The sequence below is a fragment of the Dama dama genome, chromosome 21 (assembly GCF_033118175.1).
Source record: "Dama dama isolate Ldn47 chromosome 21, ASM3311817v1, whole genome shotgun sequence".
In the NCBI taxonomy this organism is placed as follows: Eukaryota; Metazoa; Chordata; class Mammalia; order Artiodactyla; family Cervidae; genus Dama; species Dama dama.
Genome location: NC_083701.1, coordinates 2,873,911 through 2,892,337, shown reverse-complemented (window position 1 = coordinate 2,892,337; position 18,427 = coordinate 2,873,911). Strand labels below are relative to the sequence as shown.

The 18,427-nt window shown below is 67.2% G+C and overlaps 1 protein-coding gene across 1 annotated transcript in view; it reads left to right on the top strand.

Moving 5' to 3' along the window:
- The window catches only part of ADGRB1 (adhesion G protein-coupled receptor B1), a 62,395-nt gene extending 45,069 nt beyond the window's left edge, over positions 1–17,326 (top strand). The window contains exons 22-30 of the mRNA XM_061123094.1: positions 440–506; positions 2,812–2,897; positions 7,380–7,551; positions 10,444–10,539; positions 12,074–12,113; positions 14,046–14,749; positions 15,707–15,742; positions 15,924–16,028; positions 16,593–17,326. Of these exons, the coding sequence (XP_060979077.1) occupies positions 440–506; positions 2,812–2,897; positions 7,380–7,551; positions 10,444–10,539; positions 12,074–12,113; positions 14,046–14,749; positions 15,707–15,742; positions 15,924–16,028; positions 16,593–16,790 (1,504 nt within the window). The 3' untranslated portion in view covers positions 16,791–17,326. The remainder of the gene's footprint in view (positions 1–439; positions 507–2,811; positions 2,898–7,379; positions 7,552–10,443; positions 10,540–12,073; positions 12,114–14,045; positions 14,750–15,706; positions 15,743–15,923; positions 16,029–16,592) is intronic.
- Positions 17,327–18,427: the final 1,101 nt, after the last annotated feature.

Here is an 18,427-nt window from a genome sequence, read left to right as displayed (position 1 = left end):
GAGGGCCCAGGTCCTCCCGTGAGCAGGAGGCCCGATGCTGAGACCCCGGGGCCTGTCTGGGGTGAGCGGGCAGGAGGAACTCCAGGCCAGGGACCCAGCCCAACATTTTAGCATGATGCCAAGAGAGGGTCGGCACGTGAGGTTGGGGAGGCCCTGCAGGGCGAGGTGGGGAGCCCAGGCTTGGGGGAGAGTTGGGGGAGGGGGACCGTCAGAGCTTCCGGCACCCCCTGCTCTGGACCGATTCCACCTGTGAACTTCACCTGTCAGCCGCCTGGGGGCTCCCTCGAGTTGCGAAGCCAAAGAATTAATCACGCGCAGCGTCCTCGCTTCCTCCTGCCTCTTCTGGGCTCTGCACCTGCCCGCCTGGAAGCGGGTGGTGCCCAGCCTGTGCCTGGGTGGGGTCATGTCTGGCCACTAACCAGCCTGCCTCCCTCCCCAGCTGCTGGCTCTCCCTGGAGGGGGGACTGCTCTACGCCTTCGTGGGACCGGCCGCGGCCGTCGTGCTGGTACGGACCCCCGCCCCTCTGGCCCGGACTGAGCCCCTCGCCTCCCCCCAGGCCAGGCCTCCAGCTGGGTCTGCTTCCCCATCAGGGTCACCCTGGTCAGCAGGGGCCGGTGGGGCCCTCAGCCCAGCCGGGCTCATTTCCGTGGGTGCAGCTGGCCTGGCGGCTGTGCAGCGGCCCTGTGCCGGTCGGGAGGCCTGTGCGGGTTTGAGTGAGTGACCATGAGGGGACAGACAGACGGCCAGGCAAGCAGAGATGCGACCACGCCAGGGTTTTCTTTCTCTACTGGTCATTCACTGGAAGAAGGGAGCCCCTTCTTCTGCTGGACCCCTCACTGCCTGGCATTTCCTTTCTGTGGTTCCCTCCCATTTGGTGAGGATGGCAGTGCCCCGGGCATACAGGGTTACCATCCCCAGGTCACGGGTGAGCAGGGAGAGGCTGGAGATCTGAGCCCGTCTCGCCCTCGTCTCCCCCCTGCCCCCAGGAAAGGGCATCGCTCTGCAGGGTCCTGCTCACTGGGCTGGGCCTCACTGCCTTGTTGTCAGACCTGAGCCGGGCTGGGGGCGCAGACTGGACATGGCAGAGGAAAGTGAGGCCCAGGGCACCCAGGGGAGGCTGGGCCTGCAAGGGACGGGAGATGGGGGAGCCAGCGGGCAGGCGGAGTTGGTAGGCAGGATCCGTGGGCGGTCCCCAGGCCCCTGCCCCCAGCCCCAACCATCCTGCTCCTTTAGTCTGGAAGACTGGCAGGGAGTGGGACTGCATGCTCTGCATTTCAATGCCGCTTGTCAGTGGGCTGGGCCTAAGGGCCCAGGGAGGGGCAATGTCAGAGGCAGGAGTCCCCCGCGTCCCTTCCCACAGTGTGAGGAGGGCAGGCCTGGACCTGACCCGGTGTGCACTGCTGCCCGGAGCCCCTCCTGTAATGCTGGCTGGTTGTTCGGTTGCGCACACATGTCCGACTTTTTGTGACCCTCTATGGACCGTAGCACGCCAGGCTTCCCTGTCCTTCACCATCTCACAGAGTGTGCTCAAACTCACGTCCACTTATTGGTGATGCCACCCAACCATTTCATCCTTGGTCGTCCCCTTTTTCTCCTGCCTTCAACCTTTCCCAGCCTGAGGGTCTTTTCCACATGTAACACGGGCACGTGCAAGTAAAAGAGGACACAGCCTGCTGCAGGCAGGGTGGCGGCCACCGGTGTCCCCTCCCCTGCCCCAGCCGTGGCAGAAAACGAGGTCACCCGGGAAAGCCACTCTCACCCAGAGGACGGGAGGCAGGGACAGGCCTGCCGCTGTGTGTGCAGCCATGAGCTCTTGGAGTTGAGGGGGCCCCAGGGAGTTGGCCTTCTCAGACCTCCAGGCCCAGGGTCACGGGTCCAGGGACCCCCGGAGCCCCAGAGTCTCTGAGACACAGGAACCTGGCCAGGGGTCAAGCAGCCTCTGCAGAGTGGAAGCCTGAGGGCAGGGCATTCCGGCCAGAGGGAAGACCAGGGCCTGGTGGCTGGTGGGGACGCTGGGGACAGCCTGTCTCTGTCGCAGGCGGCCAAGTGAGCAGTAGCATGAGACTCGCCTCGGCTCCCAGGAGCACTTCCTGGGGCAGGTGCCCAGTGGTCACAGGTTCAGGGGAGACTTGTGGGGCCGTGGCCCTGAGTTAAGGTCTCTGAAGGGCTGCCTGGTTTGGAGAGCAGCGTGGCCCCAGGCAGAGCCAGGATGGGGTGTCCCGGGACGGCATCAGGTCAGGCTCTGGGTGAGCTCGTTTGTGGGATGCACACAAGTTGCTGGGACGCTAAGGACGGGGGCACAGGGTGAGCCTGGGCACGACTCAGCTGGACTGGTGGTCACCTGCGGGCCCTTCTGCGGTCTGCGCAGGACAAGTGCCCTGCGGGGCTGTTTGGCCAGCCTGCTCACATGCTTGACCACTCCGGGCAGTGGCCGATTTGCCCCAACCTCAGCCTGTCCTGTGGACTCCATCCCAGATGGAATCCTGGCTTCACAAACTGCTGTTGATCCCAGGAGAGGTGGCACTGGGCCTGGGGACCCATCACATGGGAGGTTTGAGAGTCTGGTGGGACCGTGTGGTGTGGAGAACCCCTGCTAGGGACTGGGGCTCCGGGAGGGGACGACAGGGCAAGGGGACCAGAGTTTGGGTGAGCTGGCAGCACCCCCCTCCCCGGGGCCTTTGCACCCTCCCTGGAGCTCCTTTCTTCACCCGCAGGGGGCTGTGCGAAGCCCCGTGCTGCCCTGGGATTGGGGGGCCGGCCCCAGTGCCCCTACGGGCACCCCCCCATACCTGCTTCCCCCCGTCCTGCAGGTGAACATGGTCATTGGGATCCTGGTGTTCAACAAGCTCGTGTCCAAGGACGGCATCACAGACAAGAAGCTGAAGGAGCGGGCAGGGTAGGACCGGGCAGCCGCACCGCGCCCCACTTGAGTCAGGACGACCCGAAGCCCCCGCCCCCCCCAAGCAGGTCGGGAAACGGAGGCACGGAGCCCCTGACAGAGCAGGGGCTTCACAAGTTCTCAGAGGCCGTGAAACTGACTGCTTCCCGAGACCCCGGGCCCGCAGGGTGGAGGGCGGCCCGCCTGGCCTCTCCCCGCCCCTCCGTGGTCGGCTGGCCCTGAACCAGCATGCGCCCCGTCTTTGTGGTGCCATCAGCACAGTGGGGTGCGGGGCCAGGCGGGATGCTCCTCCCGCCTGGGGAGCCAGCCCCGAGAGGCCAGCGCCTGGACAGGCCTGTGGCACTCAGGTGGGCGGTGCCCAGGGGCTGCAGTGCCCAGCCTGGGCAGAGGTGCGTGGAGGGGGGCGATGCTCCTCCAGCTGCAGGGGCGGGAGCCCCCGGGATCACAGACGGGCTGGTCCCGCTCCAGCGCCAAGTCCGCCTCAGCTCACCTCTGCCCTGCGCGGGTCTGTGGGGGATCCATGCCCTCCCCACCCCATGTGCCAGTCCTGCCCGGTCTCTGTCTGTCTCTCTCCCTTGCCTCGTCCTGCTCTTGCTTTCCCCATGAACGGAGCTTCAGGAGCCCTTCTCCGTGGGCCCCTGGCGGGCTCTGTGCTGGTTAGAAGCCTGCTCTGGGGCAGGCGTGTGACCCTGGAGGGCCCGCGGGGGCTGGGAGCCCGCCGGCCTGGCTGTGGGCCGGGGCCTGGACGGCCTGGGCATCTGCTGAGTCTGCAAAGTGGGGGTTGGCAGGCTTGTCCCAGAGCACAGCATCAGCCACGCGTGCTCCGGGAACGGCGGGTCAGGGCGGCAGCGAGGCTGGGCCCGTCCGCCCCATGGCGCTGTCTTATTTCCCTGCAGGGACTCTTGCGGCGGGGTCTGCAGTCCTGCTTCCTTCTCACAGGCAGACCAAGGCTGAGGTTGAGGGTGGGGGCAGAGGCGGGTGGAGCAGGGCTACAGTCGGGTCAGGCCGCCCGCCCCGTTGGGCCTTCCCTGGATGCAGCAGTGCTGGGGCTCGAAAGCCCCTGGGCTCGCCTGCAGGCCTGACCCCAGCACCCCGCACGCTCAGTGCTGGCTGGGGGGCCGCTGCCCAGGTCGCTCGCAGGTGCCCCCTGGGACCATCGGACGAATTCCTCCCTCTCTGGCTGGGGCAGCGCCTGGTCCTGTCGGATGTGGGGGACCCGAGGGCGGGGACTGTGGCTTCGTCCAGGTGTCCCACTTCTTGGTGTGAACGTGGGCAGCTCATGTCACGCTGTGCTGAATGTGGGTGCACACTGGCCTGGGCCGGCCCTGCCCTGCGGTCAGCCGCACCCAGCCTCAGAGCCCATACTCGGCTCTCCCTGCTGCCCAGCAGGTCCAGGGCCCCGGGTGCAAAGAGACCCGGGAACCCCTGGCCCCCCATCTTCACCCCTGCCCTGGAGCCTCGCCCCCAGACCCCATCCCCCCCCCAAGGAGGCTCGAGCTGGACACCTTCTGGTTAGTTTTGGGGCTACACCCCTCCTGCTCCCCCTGCCTGTTTCTGCGAGAACAGTTTTGCTCTCATTTCAGTCTGTTAGTTTCACTTGCAGTCAGCTGCCCCAGGCCCCCCTTGGGCGCCCCCCAAATGTGCCGAGTGTGCAGTCCTCTCTGAGGCCAACGCCACCTCCGAAGCCGCCAGTCACGCCATGTCAGGCCACCCCTCGCCCGCCGGCGGGCTCTGCGCCCCGCGGCCCCATCTCGTTCGTTTTACGCTTTCTGTGTCCTTCGTGTCGTCTCTGCTGTCCTCTCCGGGCCTCGGCAAACCCCCCCACCCCGGTCTCCTCACACTGCGGTCCCTGCCCAGCCTGTCTCCTCCCTTCCGTCCTCCAGGGCCTCACGGAACCAGCTGGGCCCGAGGGCCGGGAACCGGACCAGGCCTCTGGCTGTGAGAACACTGTCCACTGGCGGCCGTTGTCAGGATGTGGTCATGCTGGGGTCCCTGTGCTCCGTGCTAGCGTGGCGGAGTGTGGGAGGAGTCATGTGTCGGTCGGGAGTCGCAGTGTGAGAGGCCGCTGCACCTGTGGAAACCGGGTGTGTTGGGGCAGCCGGCCTGTTTGCTGACCCCAGCCGCCTCCAGGGGCCGCAAGCAGGGCAGGGGCAGTGCAGCCTGGGGGCTCAGATGACCCAGGAGCGTCTGACTGTCTGGTCCCCAGAGATAGGGGTCCCCGGGACCCTCCTGGGGGAGGGCCCACCTGGCCTCAGGATGCTCGGGGTGGAGACGCAGCTTCCTCTGGAGGAGGACAGGCTGCTCCTCTGTGCTGGGGTCCACAGCCCGGACACAGGGGCTCCGCTGGGCCCCTCCGTTGTTCCGCAGGCAGGCGGGCCTGTGGGGTGGCGGACAGCCTCACCTGTGCGGAGAGCCTGTCCCCGGACCCCTGGCGGGCGCGCTGGGCCGGTCGCACAGGAGGTCAGCGGCAGTGGGCCTGCCCCGCCCCATTCACGCCCAGACCCCACCCCAGGGCATCTGACTTTCCCACGGGGGAGCTGTGGACCTGCCCCTCCCCCGCCCAGCAGTCAGGCCTGGACCTGCACGACCCCCACCCTTGCTGCGAGGCGGAAACGCTTCAGAAGCTGCAGGGGATGGGCTGCAGGCGTCTGAGTAATTTACGGGTCCCCAGGCCCCGGCCATCTGCCAGCCGGCTGCAGCACCTGGCTGTCTATGCCAGGCCTCCGCCCGGGGGACGATGACTCACAGCAGGATGAGGCGTTTTGGTGGGGGAGGCCCAGCCTCTCTTGCTCGGAACATGACGGGGTGGCTGGGCCCGGGGGTCTGGCCCGAGAGGGCCTGCCGTGGAAGAGAGGAGGCAGACCGCAGGGCCCTGCCCACCCTGCGGGGGAGACAGGCCCAGGCCAGGACAGGGCCCCCATCGTGGACCAGGTGTGGGTACGGCAGACAGGCGTGGAGGGCACACAGCCTGCAGTGCAGGTCCCCAGCCCGGGGGTTCCACCTGGCCCCATTGTTCTCAGCGCCTCCCGTCTGGGGGGCCTGTGAGGCGGCGAGAGAGGCCAGGGTCTAGCTCTGGAGGCCCGCCGTGCCCAGGGGATGTGCTCCAGGGTGGGGGGCCGTCCCTGGGGTGGGGACCCGGGCCCTGGAGATGGCCAGGCAGGGCGGGGAAGGACGTGGAGGCCCAGGGAGGCAGGTGTGGCCACTATGCCCTGTCCGGGCCGATGAGGGCCGTCGTCCCACAGGGCTGGGCCCCTCACCGGTGGTCCATTGCAGGGGCGGCACGGCTTTGGTGGCGGATCTCACCGTGCTGTCTGGAGGCCCTGCCGGCTCGGGGCTTGGGGCCCTAAGCGGACCCCAGCCTTTCTCCCACCAGCTCCCCCCAGTGCCCGCCCCGTGGTCCTGCCCCACCTGCTCCTGGCTCCCCTTCTGACCAGGAGCCCCGTGAGGGAGGAGGGCCTGTGAGGCCCTGCTGCCCCCGCCCCTGGGGAAAGAGTCCCGCCAGAGCCCCTGCGGGCAGTCACTGGCCCAGGGGCAGAGCCTACCCTAGCTGCGGTCCTCAGGCCCAGCGGCCCTGAGAGTGGGAATAGTGGTGGGGACAGGGCTTCAGGCAGGTTTCCTAACACTGCACCCCAGGATCCCGCTGGCGCGCCTTCTGTCCCCACACAGCCTGTTGACAGTGTCCCCACTGTGGGGACAAGGAAACAGCCCAGAGTGACCTCCCGTGTAGCCCATGGTGGTGCAGAGGGTGATGGCTGCCTCGGAGGTGCTCCTGGAGGACTTCCTGGAGGAAGGGGTGAAGGCTTCGGAGCAGGGCAGCTGCTCCCCTGGGGAGGGCAGAGCAGGGCCCACCAAGAGGGGGACGCGCCTGTCGTCTCTGTTCTGTCTGTCTGTACTGTCCCTGCCCCATCCGGCCCTGTCTGTCTGTTGTCTGTCTTCTCTCCTCACAGTTCCGCTCCTTCCTTCTCGCTGAGGAGTCCTCTGGTCCCCCGCCCCCAACCCCGCTGACCCCAACCCTGTCTCTCTGTTCAGCGCTCAGAGGCCTGGCCAGATGCCTCTCCTGTGGCGTCCTCCTGCAGTCCTGGCCCTGGGCCTCTGGCTGGGGCTGGGGGCCCTGGGAGGAGACTCCTCCTACCCCAGCTCACCCCTCCCTGCAGCGTGCGTGTCTCCCTCCTGGGGCCTCCGGGACGGTCAGGCACCTGCGTCTTCCAGAGACCCCTCGCCCCAGCCCTCACTGCACCCAGCCGCGTGGGACCCCGTTCCAAGTCCCCAGCTGCCCGGCGAGCCTCCGGCTGGGGGTATTGCTGGCAAAGTCCACTCCCCAGGAGAGGAGGCAGCCGGGCTGGGTGTGGGGGGTGCCTTTCCGGTGGGGGGAGAGGGCGCAGCCGGGGCGCCGGCCCGGGAAGGGAGGTGGCCTGGCCCGCCCCAGGGCAGGCGTGTTGGCAGGCTCCGGGGCGGCCCTGACGCCCGCCGCGTCCGCAGGGCCTCGCTGTGGAGCTCCTGCGTGGTGCTGCCGCTGCTGGCGCTGACCTGGATGTCCGCCGTGCTCGCCGTCACCGACCGCAGGTCCGCCCTCTTCCAGATCCTCTTCGCTGTCTTCGACTCGCTGGAGGGCTTCGTCATCGTGATGGTGCACTGCATCCTGCGGAGAGAGGTGGGCCGGCGGGTAGGCAGGCGGGGGTGCCCGCCCTCCCCGGGCCTCGCGGCGGGGCCAGGGCCCGCACTGCCCTCCGTGCTGGGGATGAGTGGTCAGCCTCCCCGAGGCAGTGGGGAACCGCCTCCCCACAGCCGGAAGGTTCTGGAAGGAGGCGGGAAGTGGGGGAGGGGCAGCTCCCTGGGCCCTGACTCTTCCGAGAGGCTGAACTCGGGTCCAGCACTCAACCGGGATTCAGTCAACACGACAGCTTCCGCAGGAGGCGCTCTGGCTCCCTGTGCTGGCTCCGGCCGAGGCGGGGCTTGCACCCCGGCTGGTGGGGCCCAGAGGTGGGAGTGGCTCCCGGGGCAGCTGGGGCTCCCATCTGGCATTTTCTGGGCTCCTCCGGAAGGTCTAGGAGAAGGTTTTTACCGAGCTCTGGCCAGACCGTCTCCTGGCTGGTGGCACCGACGGAGGGGACGTGCCCCTATCCTGGGGGGCGGGAGTGTGACACACCAGCATCGGACGTCGCTGGACGAGAGCCCACCCCAGGGTCTCGCGGAGGCAGTGAGCGCGCGGGGCAGCCCAGGAGGCCAGGCCGGAGCGCCCCTCGGTGCTGGGACGTCCTGAGACCCCGGGGGCGATCCATCTTCTGCCTGCCGAGCCAGCGCGGCCCACCCAGCCTCGCTGCCTGGAGCTTCTTGTCTGGGCGAGGACGCCAGGTCCTGGCCTGGGGACCTGCAGAGCTGAAGATGGGGCCGCCCTGGCGGGGACAGCCAAGCCCACTCCCCACCCTGCTCACACCTGGGGGAGATGGGGATGCCCCTCTCCAGGGGCTCCTGCTGTCCGAGAGACAGCGGGGCAAAGCCCCGACGTTTCTGCCGTGGGAGCGGTGCCCCCACCACCTACAGACGTCCAGTCAGTCCCACGTGTCCGCTCTCTAGCCCTGAGGCCCCAGGGAGAGCCTCCCCCGGGACAGGCGGGGCCCACCTGCGCTGGAGCCAGAGACAGCCCAGGAGGAGGTGACCTTATGGACCCACGTTGACGCCCTGCAGAGAGAACCTCGCTCCCCCAGCCCAGCACCCGCTTGGGCCTGGCCCCCCGCACGCTCGCATTAGGGAGCCTCTGGACAGCCCCCAGAGTAGCTCGTGCCCACTCACCTTGGATGGACTGAGGCTGCAGTGGCCCGGGCTCGTGGCCCTCAGCCGCCTTGCCGTCTGCAAAGCAAGACGGGCAGCAACGACAGAGTGACGTCCTGAGTCAGGAAGAGAGCCTGTGAGCCTCAGAGATGTTGAGTAGAGGCGGAAGCACTCGAAAGATGGAGGAACAGAGGCTGTGTCCCCGAGGGGGCGGGGGCAGAAGTCAGACAAGGATTCAGGTGACGGCATCCCATGGAGGAGGGCGGACCCCGCCGAGGGCGGGCTCATGGGGGCTGTCATGGCCTCGGCTGTCTGGAGCTCTGGGCCGCCCCTTGGGACACTAGGCGGTGGGTTTGGAAGCCCCCATGCGCGCCTGCAGAGCTGGGCCGGAGGACCCATGGGCTGGCCTCCCCCACCCTCGGTGAGCTCCGGGGGCCCATGGAGGGGGGCCCAGCCGCCTGTGCCCACTCAGCTGTGCTGGGGAGGATGGGCCAGGAGGGGCACTCAGATGCCGGCCCCATGGGCACAGGATGTCCCGTCAGGGGCACAAGCAGGGTCCTCGCCAGCACCCCTGGAGTCTGGGTCGCGGAGTGAGGACACGAGATATGGGGGGCCGGTGGCCGTCCGTGCCAGGAGACAGCATGTCCTCCGTACCCCCGTGTCCGCCGTCTTCTGGGCCAGGCCTGCCCCGCTGGGCATGCAGCAGGGCCGAGCAGGTGTTTGCTGGCCAGTCGGCGAGTGTGAGACTGGGAGTGTGGCTCCCTGAGGCCAGCAAGACCCTGACCGGCCGGGTGGCAGTGTGCATTGGGCTTGCCCAGTCCTCACAGTAGCACAGGCTCAGTGGCCAGGGTCAGTGGGCACGGGTTCTTGGGTGTGTGCTGGGTCGGTGTCTGGGAGCCCTCCTCCCAGCTCTCCCCACCGTAACTCAGGACACCTCCTCCAGGCAGCCTTCCGCATGTAGCCCACCCCACTCTCTGTGCTTTAGCCTCCTGCACCTTTGTTTATTCCCTGCGCACCCCCCTTGTGGCCTCTGAAGTGTCAGCGCCCTGAGCACGGGCGCTCTGCTCACTGCCGTCCCCGCGCCTGGTGCAGCAGGCGGAGGTGGTGGCCGGGGCCACCAGTCTCGCAGACCAGCATCGTCCGTGGCTAACTGGGTCTCCTCCTCCTCCTCCTCTGGCTGCTTCCTCCTCCCCGGCTCCCTGCCGCCTGCTCCCCGGCCCCTCACTAGCAGCCACCCTCTCTCAACTGTCTGATGAGCCCAAGGCCGTGATGGCTCATCCCTTCCAAGGAGCGTGCTGTTCTTGGTGATAAGGGAGCGAGAGCCTGACCCCAGCTAGCCCCAGACATTCAGGGACGTGCCAGCCACAGTGACTCAGGACACATCTGGATACCAGCTGACTCAGGCCGGCTGTGGTGGGCTTTTACCCACAGATTCCAGGCAGGAGGGCTTGCAGCATGTTCTCAGGGACCCAGAGCTCCATGTTTTCTGAGTTTTCACCCCAAGACGGGGGTAGAGGAGATCTCAGCGGCCAGAGCAGAGGACAGGCCCTGGCCGGCTGCTGTTGAAGCTGCCCTGCGCGCCGTGCCCTGCTCTGGCCCACAGACGAGCGGGTGCCCCTGTGAGCGCCCCCACCCACCCCCGCCGTGGCTCGTGGGCCCATGTGGCCTGCGATAGGCCCGCCCCTCACCGAGATCCTGCCTGCTGGACTCGAGCTCGCCTTCCCGGCGTTGGGGGCATAACTGGCCATTAACTGCCTCTGCTCTCCATCCGCAGGTCCAGGACGCTGTGAAGTGCCGCGTGGTAGATCGCCAGGAGGAGGGCAACGGGGACTCGGGGGGCTCCTTCCAGAATGGCCACGCCCAGCTCATGGTAGGGCTCGGGGCCGGGACACAGGCAGCCCCTGCTCGGCCCCCCGCCGGCACCTGCGCTAGGCCCCAGCTGCCCGTTAGGAGGACCTCCGAGCCCAGTTTGAGGCTGGGGTCTCACGGAGGTGAAAGCCCCAGTCTGGGGGCATGGACCAGGTCAAGGGATGAGGGAGATGGGCGGGGCTGGTGTCCGCCCCGGGCTCATCCTCTGGGGCCAGCCATGCCCTTTGTCCGGACACCACGCTCTGGATGTCCGGCCATCCGCCGGACTGCTGCAGCCGTCCGTAGAGCTTCCACGCCTCCCGTTGCCCACCCACTCACCCCCCTCCCCCGCCCTGAGCTTGTGCGCAGTCACGTCCCCTAAGGACCTGACTCTGGTCCTCTTGTGTTACACACACTGTCCAGTCTCAGGCACCGCACACCCCTGCCTACTCCTGCTGCCCACTTTGCAGGTGTCACCTCCTCCAGGGAGCCTTCCCTGAGCCCCACCAAGCCGCCTGCTCAGACCCTGGTAGCGTCCTGGGTGAATTCTCCATGATGTCATTTGGTGCCTGCTGCCCACTGGGTACCCCCGGCAGGTGGGAAGTGCTCGTTCAGTCTTCGGGCTGCTGGCCACCTCGCAGGCAGGGCCTCGGCAGAAGCTCAGGGCTGGGCTCAGAGAGGCGTTTTCAAGGGTGAAGCACGGGCCCAGGGTGGGCGGAAGCCAGGTCCCGGATCCCCTGACACTTCTCCTGGCCTCTGACCTCTGGGCAGAGACTTTGTGATCTTTCTGACAACCTGGCCTCCACATTTGCCAGGAAGGAATTTCTAGGCTTGACTAAGGGCCCTGCCATCCCCCGGGGTCCCCAAGGCCTAGGAGAAGGCCACTGCCATGCTTGGGAGGCCTGAGCCAGGTTCCCCAACCAGAGGGCTCCCTGGGGGCGGGGCAGGGACCACCCACTTCGCCTTTCCCACCTCCTAGCCTGGGGGGGAACAGTGCGGGGGCAGTGCTGCTGCAGGGGCGGCAAGCCCGACCCTGGCATGAACCCCTGCGTCCCGACCCCACTGTGCCTGTCCTGGGTCGGCTGGCCTCCACTTTCTCGTCCCTAGGGCTGTGGTGGGGGCCATAGGGGTGATGCCCACCCCTCCCGACACACGAGTGGTGGGCAGCAGGGCCTCCGGTGTGGGGCCCTCCGTGTATCCCATCCCACTGGATGGACTGGAGGCCAAGGGTGTGAGCGAGCTGTTCCCAATCACAGACGCCTGGGAAGGGAGAGTGCTCACGTGTGCGGGTGCGTGCACCCACACAGACGCACGGGCATGCAGCCGCACACACGTGGGCCCGCAGGGGCACACAGGTTCACTCTGTGTCAGCGCATCAGCCCACGGGCACCCTGGAGCCTGTGGACACCCTTGGCCCTCCGGAGCTTGCACACACACTCTGAGGTGTGGCTGCAGCTCCGGGGCAGCCCTCCTTCCCAGCTTGCTGGCAGCGTGGCGCCGGGGCAGCAGCCCAGCCCTGCCTGCCCACCCTCACTCTGCCCATCTCTGTCTTGTAGACCGACTTTGAGAAGGACGTGGATCTGGCCTGTAGATCAGGTGAGCGCCTGACAGGTGAGAGCGACAGGTGGCCCCGGCCTGGGCCCTGTTTCTTCTTTTCTCCGTGCGTCTGTCCACTGTCTGTCCTCATCTCACGCCCACAACCACCTCCAGGCCCCCATCCCCCAGCCACGTCCCCGAGGCTGCCTGCAGGGTCAGAGAGCTGTCCTGGGGCTCAGGTCCGGCAGGGGAGGGGCATCCGTGCCCAGGGATCCCTCAGGACTGGAGAGCACCGTCTGGGGCTCCCCCGCCGCCAGCCTGGCCCACTCCGCGCCCTCAGCGTGCCCCCATCCTCAGCCCTCCGTCCCGCCTGTGAGCCCCAGGGTGGCCCACCCCCCTGCCCCCTCACAGGCCTGCCTTCTGTGTTGCCTTCATTCCCTCACTGTTAGTCCATCCACGGAGGCGGGGCTGGTCGAGCTTCCAGGTTGGGGGGGCGTCAGTGGGAGCAGTGAGCCTTAGGCAGGTGATGAGCTTGCAGGAAGCAAGTGCAAAAACAGAATCACTTGCCCAATGAAAGGAAGCTGTCCAGGTGTTGTCGTATTGTGAGCCCGGTGTCGGGGCCACCCAGGACCAGCTGGTTCTGTTCCCTCTGATCTATCAGACGTCTGGGAGCATCTTTTCTAGAGATGGCTGTGGGGAGGGGCGGGACCAGCCCTGGGTGGGCAGTGTCAGGTGCTGCCAGAAGGACATCGGGAAGGCTTCCTGGAGGAGGTGACCTCTGACTTGGTTCCTGCTCCATTTTCGTCTCATGCGCCAACCTCCCTGAGAGGTGACCCCAAGGCTTGGGGGCGTTTGGGGTCTTGGGCCTGGTCCTGCGTGGAGCTGGCCTCTGTGAGTGTCCAGTTTGTTTGTCATTAGTAACCTGGCCCAGCCTGGCCTGTCTCCTCGAGAGGAGCCAGTGGCCAGGGTACAGGGGCCCTCCCGGGCTGGCACAGGGCAGATGGGTGCCCCAGCGAGTGCCCGGGAGACCTGCAGGGAATCTGCTTGGGGGGGGCCCATGGGGCTAGACCCAGGCTCCAGGTGGACAGCGGAGGGTAGGGACACGCATGGGAGGGGCAGCGAGGGAGCCTTTCCCGACCATGAACCTGAGACAAGGGGCGGGGAGTGGGTTTGGCAGGGAAGTTGGTAGGTTGGTTGGAGGACCAGGGGCAGAGCAGCACTGCAGACTGGGTGTTAGTGTTGGCACTCGGGGGGTGGAGAAGAGAAGGGGCCTGGGACCCCCGGCTGTTGGGGAGGACGAGGAGGAGGACCAGGGTGGGCCAGTGCCCGCTGGTCTCAGAGGAGGCGGCTCAGAGGAGGAGGAAGCAGGAAGCAGCTGACACGCACTGGGCCAGGGTGGGACATGGGCGCCTGTCCACTGCCAGTGCCGGCGTCGGGGGGGGGGGGGGCGGGGCGCTGCCTCCAGAGCAGGTTCCCAAGGACTGGGCCTCCGTGGGCTGTGGGTGGGCGCTGCCCATCGCTTTGCGTTTTCCGTGGGCCGGTGGAGGCCGAGCTGACCGGCAGGGACCAGGCAGGTGGTGGGGATGCCGTGGCCCAGATCAGGTGGAGGTCAAGGCAGCCTGGTCCCGCAGCTGCAGAGCAGAGAGGCGGGGGGCTGTATGCCGCGCCGCCAGGCAGCATGGGCTGCCCCCACGTGCCCGCCAGCTGCTGTGGGTGGCGGTCGTCCGTGCTCTGCGGGGAGGTGCCCCTGCGTGCCAGCCCCCACTGAAGGCACACAGGAGTGCTAGCTGCCGCAGCAGCAAACACAGGGCCAGCGGTGCCCAGATGAGTCAGCAGCTGAGACCTGGAGGGCCTGGCGCCGCCCCCCTCGGCTGCCCTGACCCCCGTCTGTCCCCACAGTGCTGAACAAGGACAAGGACATCGCAGCTGAGACCCGGGGGGCCCGGCACCACCCCCCCTCGGCCACCCTGACCCCCTCGTCTGTCCCCACAGTGCTGAACAAGGACATCGCAGCCTGCCGCACGGCCACCATCACGGGCACGCTCAAACGGCCGTCACTGCCGGAGGAGGAGAAGCTGAAGCTGGCCCACGCCAAGGCGCCCTCCAACTTCAACAGCCTGCCGGCCAACGTGTCCAAGCTGCATCTGCACGGATCGCCCCGCTGCCCCGGTGGGCCCCTGCCCGACTTCCCCAACCACTCGCTAACTCTCAAGAAGGACAGGGCGCCCAAGTCGACGTTCGTCGGCGACGGGGACATCTTCAAGAAGCTGGACTCAGAGCTGAGCCGGGCCCAGGAGAAGGCCCTGGACACGAGCTACGTGATCCTACCCACGGCCACGGCCACGCTGCGGCCCAAGCCCCCAGAGGAGCCCAAGTACAGCATCCACATCGACCAGATGCCCCAGACCCGCCTCATCCATCTCAGCATGGCGCCCGACGCCGGGCTCCCGGCCCGCAGCCCGCCCTCCCGCCAGGGCCCCGGTGGCGGGCCCCCTGAGCCGCCCCCCAACCAGCCCCCACCACCCCCGCCCCCGCCACCCCCACCGCCCCAGCAGCCCCTGCCCCCTCCGCCCCCGCTGGAGCCAGCACCCCCCAGCCTGGGGGAGCCCGGGGAGCCCGCTGCCCACCAGGGGCCCAGCACGGGGCCCGGGACAAAGACAGAGAATGTCTCCACGCTGTCTGTGAGCTCCCTGGAGGTAAGGGGGACCAGGGAGCTGCTCCCAGGACAAGGGCAACCTAGCAGGCAAGGCACAGGCGTGTCGGCCCTGTGGGTTTAGGCGACGGCTCAGCTGGGGGTGCGGGGCATTCAGGTTGGGTAGCAGCCAGCCTCAGGGAGCCCAGGCCTGGGAAGTCGGGAGGCCAGCGTCTCCTCTGTGGGAATGAACCCTGTTGGCAGGATGGGAACCCGAGGCCTGGGCTGGGGTGACCTTGCCTCCCCCTTGCCTGCCTGGCGTGTATCAGGGCCCTGCCTCAGGGGGCAGCGTCTGCCTCCCTCCAGCCCTGCTCCCGGGACCTGCCGGCCCACACGGTCTTGTCTGTGCCAAAGACACGACTAGTCAGGTGGTCACCCTCGATGGTGGCCTCGCTGATCGCATAGGGCTCAGGAGCCCTCAGCCTGGACACTGAGTCCAGCCCCTTCCGTGGTTGAGCAGCACAACCCCCTTAGGCCAGCCTGAGGCCTGGAGTTGACCCCCAAGCCCTGCTCAGCCTGTAGGACAAGGGCCCAGGGTTGGGAGGGGAGCCAACTAGGCCCAGCACCCTCGGGGAGCCCCAGCCGCTGCTGTCTGGGCTCCCACCCCCTGGCCTGTGCTTTGGGTGATTCAGCCCCGGGGTTCCAGGTGTGTGGCCCCCAGAAGTGCTACGACCCTGTGTCGCAGTTTTCTTGTCCCTGGGAGTGTGTCCTGGGCTGCCTGAACTGGACACCCTTGCCCAGCCCTGGTCGCCAGGTGTCTCCAGGCAGAGGAGCCTCTAAGGGCCCGGGGTACTGAGAGCCATAGCTTCAGTGCAGTCGAAGATGTGTCCGCCAGGGCTTGGCTGAACAACGGTGGGCTGGGGCAGGGTAGCCCTGGCCTCCCTCAGCCTCTGGCAGGAGCTCGTGTCTAGGGGATCTGAGCGTATGCTTGCCAATGTGCACCAACCCCTTCTCCCCACAGCGGCGGAAATCGCGGTATGCGGAACTGGACTTTGAGGTGGGTCCTGGTGTACTCTCTCCCAATCACCTGGCCCAGGCCTTACAGCAGGCGGGGAGGGGCTGGGGAGCCCCTGCTCCGCACCCCCGCATCGGGAGCCCAGTCCCCAGAAGCCTGCCTGGGCGGGGCCAGGGCAGCCCCTTTCCTGGCTCAGGGCTCGCTGCCTCCCCTCCCCCTGCAGAAAATCATGCACACACGGAAGCGGCACCAGGACATGTTCCAGGACCTGAACCGGAAGTTACAGCACGCGGAGAAGGACAAGGACGCGTTGGGCCCAGACAGCAAGGTGTGGAGGAGGGGCCTGGGGCGGGGCTTTGGGGGCGGAGCCGAGAGTGGGGCGGGGGCGGGGCCGGGCGTGGACAGGGCTATGAGTCCTTAGGTAAGCGCTTATCTCCTTCCTCTGGTCCTACTTCATTTCATTCATTCATTCAAACTTTGCCCAGGACTGGCGTGGCCCAGCCCTTGCTAGACCCTGGAGGGACAGGGCGGGTGGACGGGTCTGTCCCAGGGCTGGCTGGAAGGGTAGGCAGCATGCCGGGCTGACCCTGTCCTGGGCGAGCCTGAGCAAGTCTTACCCCCAGCGCCAGGCAGCAGCCAAGCGAGGGGTGCTGAGCGGGCAGGGGCCTCTGGCTGTCCTTCCACGCCCTTTACTCCGTGGTGTGGGTTGCTGCCCTTGTGCGGTCCGGAAAGGCTCTGCTCCCAGGCTCCCCACTCTGTGCTTGGGTCTCCCTGCCTCCTGCACCTTCCTGCCCGGTCCCTTCCTGACGGCCTGCCTCCCCTTCTCCACGCCCCGTCTGCTCTGCGTCTCTCCGAATGGGCTCCCACCCATCCACTGCCCACCGGCCAGCAGCCAGAAAAGCAGCAGACACCCAACAAGCGGCCCTGGGAGAGCCTCCGGAAAGCGCACGGGCCGCCCGCCTGGGTGAAGAAGGAGCTCGAGCCGCTCCCGCCATCCCCGCTGGAGCTGCGGAGCGTGGAGTGGGAGAAATCGGGCGCCACCATCCCGCTGGTGGGCCAGGACATCATCGACCTCCAGACCGAGGTCTGAGCGGGCGGGCGGTGGCCACGCACCGGGCCACGGACGAGGGACGCTGCTCTGCCCGCTCCTGCCGCAGGACGGGCACAGACACGCTCGTGGGCAGCGGGCGAGGCCCGCGCCCCGGCCTCAGGGCGCTCGGACGGCAGCCAGGCAGAGGCCCGCAGTGCTGGGACCAGAGCCAGACGGGACAGGAGACGGCGGCCCCCGTGGGCACAGGGCTCCGGAGGCCGAAGGTGCCTCAGACTCTGCCCTCCTCGGGCCCAGCCCTGGCGGGCGGGCAGACAGCCGAGGACAACGGCCAGGCCGGGCGTGGCCAGCTTCCCCGGGGATGCCCGCCTGAGCTGCTGCAGCAGAGGACCAGCCTGCTTGGCCCGGCCGGCCTGGCACCGTTTTTTAGACACCCCCACCCCTCGGAAGCAGCCAGCCCTCCCCCCCAACTCCTTCCAGGGCCTGGGTGCCCCTCCCCAGACCCAGGCGGAGAGCACAGCCCTCTCCCCTACGCCACCCAGGGCCAGGAGCAGAAGCCCACTCCGGGAAGAAACAGGGGTGGGGAATCTATTTTTTCTCTCCTTTTCTTTTCTTCAATAAAAAGAATTAAAAACCCAAGTCCTGTCTGCGTGTCTCTTCTCTGTGCAGCACACAGCGGGGCCCTGGTGGGCTGGTGGTGGTCTCTGCCGACCTCGATGGCCCTCCATCTGGGCAGGGAGAGCTGGGGAGGCCTGGGGGCTCGCATCCACCTGCTTCTCAGCCTGAGCTCTGAAAGGCTGGTTGAGCGAGTGGACACTCTTGAGTCCTGCCTTTCTCCTGTGCTTCCAGCAGGGGGCAGCTTGAGCCTCCGCAGGGAGCTGGCAGGAGACCTGCGGGGCTGCAGTTGGAGGGGTGGCTGATCCACTCACCCTGGGCTGTGCGCCCCACCCCGTGGAGCCTCAGGGCCTCTACCAGCCAGGCAGACCCCCTGAGCCCTGAGAGGCAGCACGCAGAGGCCTGCCCACGGAGGAGACGTGCATTTGGGGGCCCCAGCACCCTGAGATTATGGACCACTAACGATGTCATCCAAGAGGAAAGCAATGTCAGAACCAGCTGAAAAGCTGTGGGTGCTGCCTGGCACAGGGTTCCCGTAGCAGACTTGCCCGTCCTCGCCCCAGCTTGTGGGCATCTCACCAGGCATGGGTCACCTGTGACCCCGCCCCCTCGCCCATAGTCTTCACCAGCAGGAGGATGGGGGAGGGGCTTGGTGAGGGCTGCCCACTGTGAGTGACCACAGTGACCAAGGATGGAGAGAGACTGGGGACCTTGCCTGGCTTGGAGGGGCTGAGTGACCACTGTGACCCTGTGTGAGTGGACAACAGTGAGGGAAGGAGGCGTGCAGCAGCCAAGAGGTGCCAAGGCCTCCAGCTTCGCACAGCAGGTACTTGGGAACCACTGTTTCCCCAGGGCACACAGCCCGAGTCCAATTCTGAACACTCCAGAAAGCCAAAATGTGGGGGGTGAGATTGGCCAGCAAGACATGACCCAAAATGAAGCTCATTATAGCTCATTTGAACCTCTAAATGCACACTTGCACATATGAGCGTGTTCCTTCTGGGGTGTTTGGTGGAACCTCACACGTGCACCGTACTGGCTCTAAATCCAGAGTCCCAAATTCC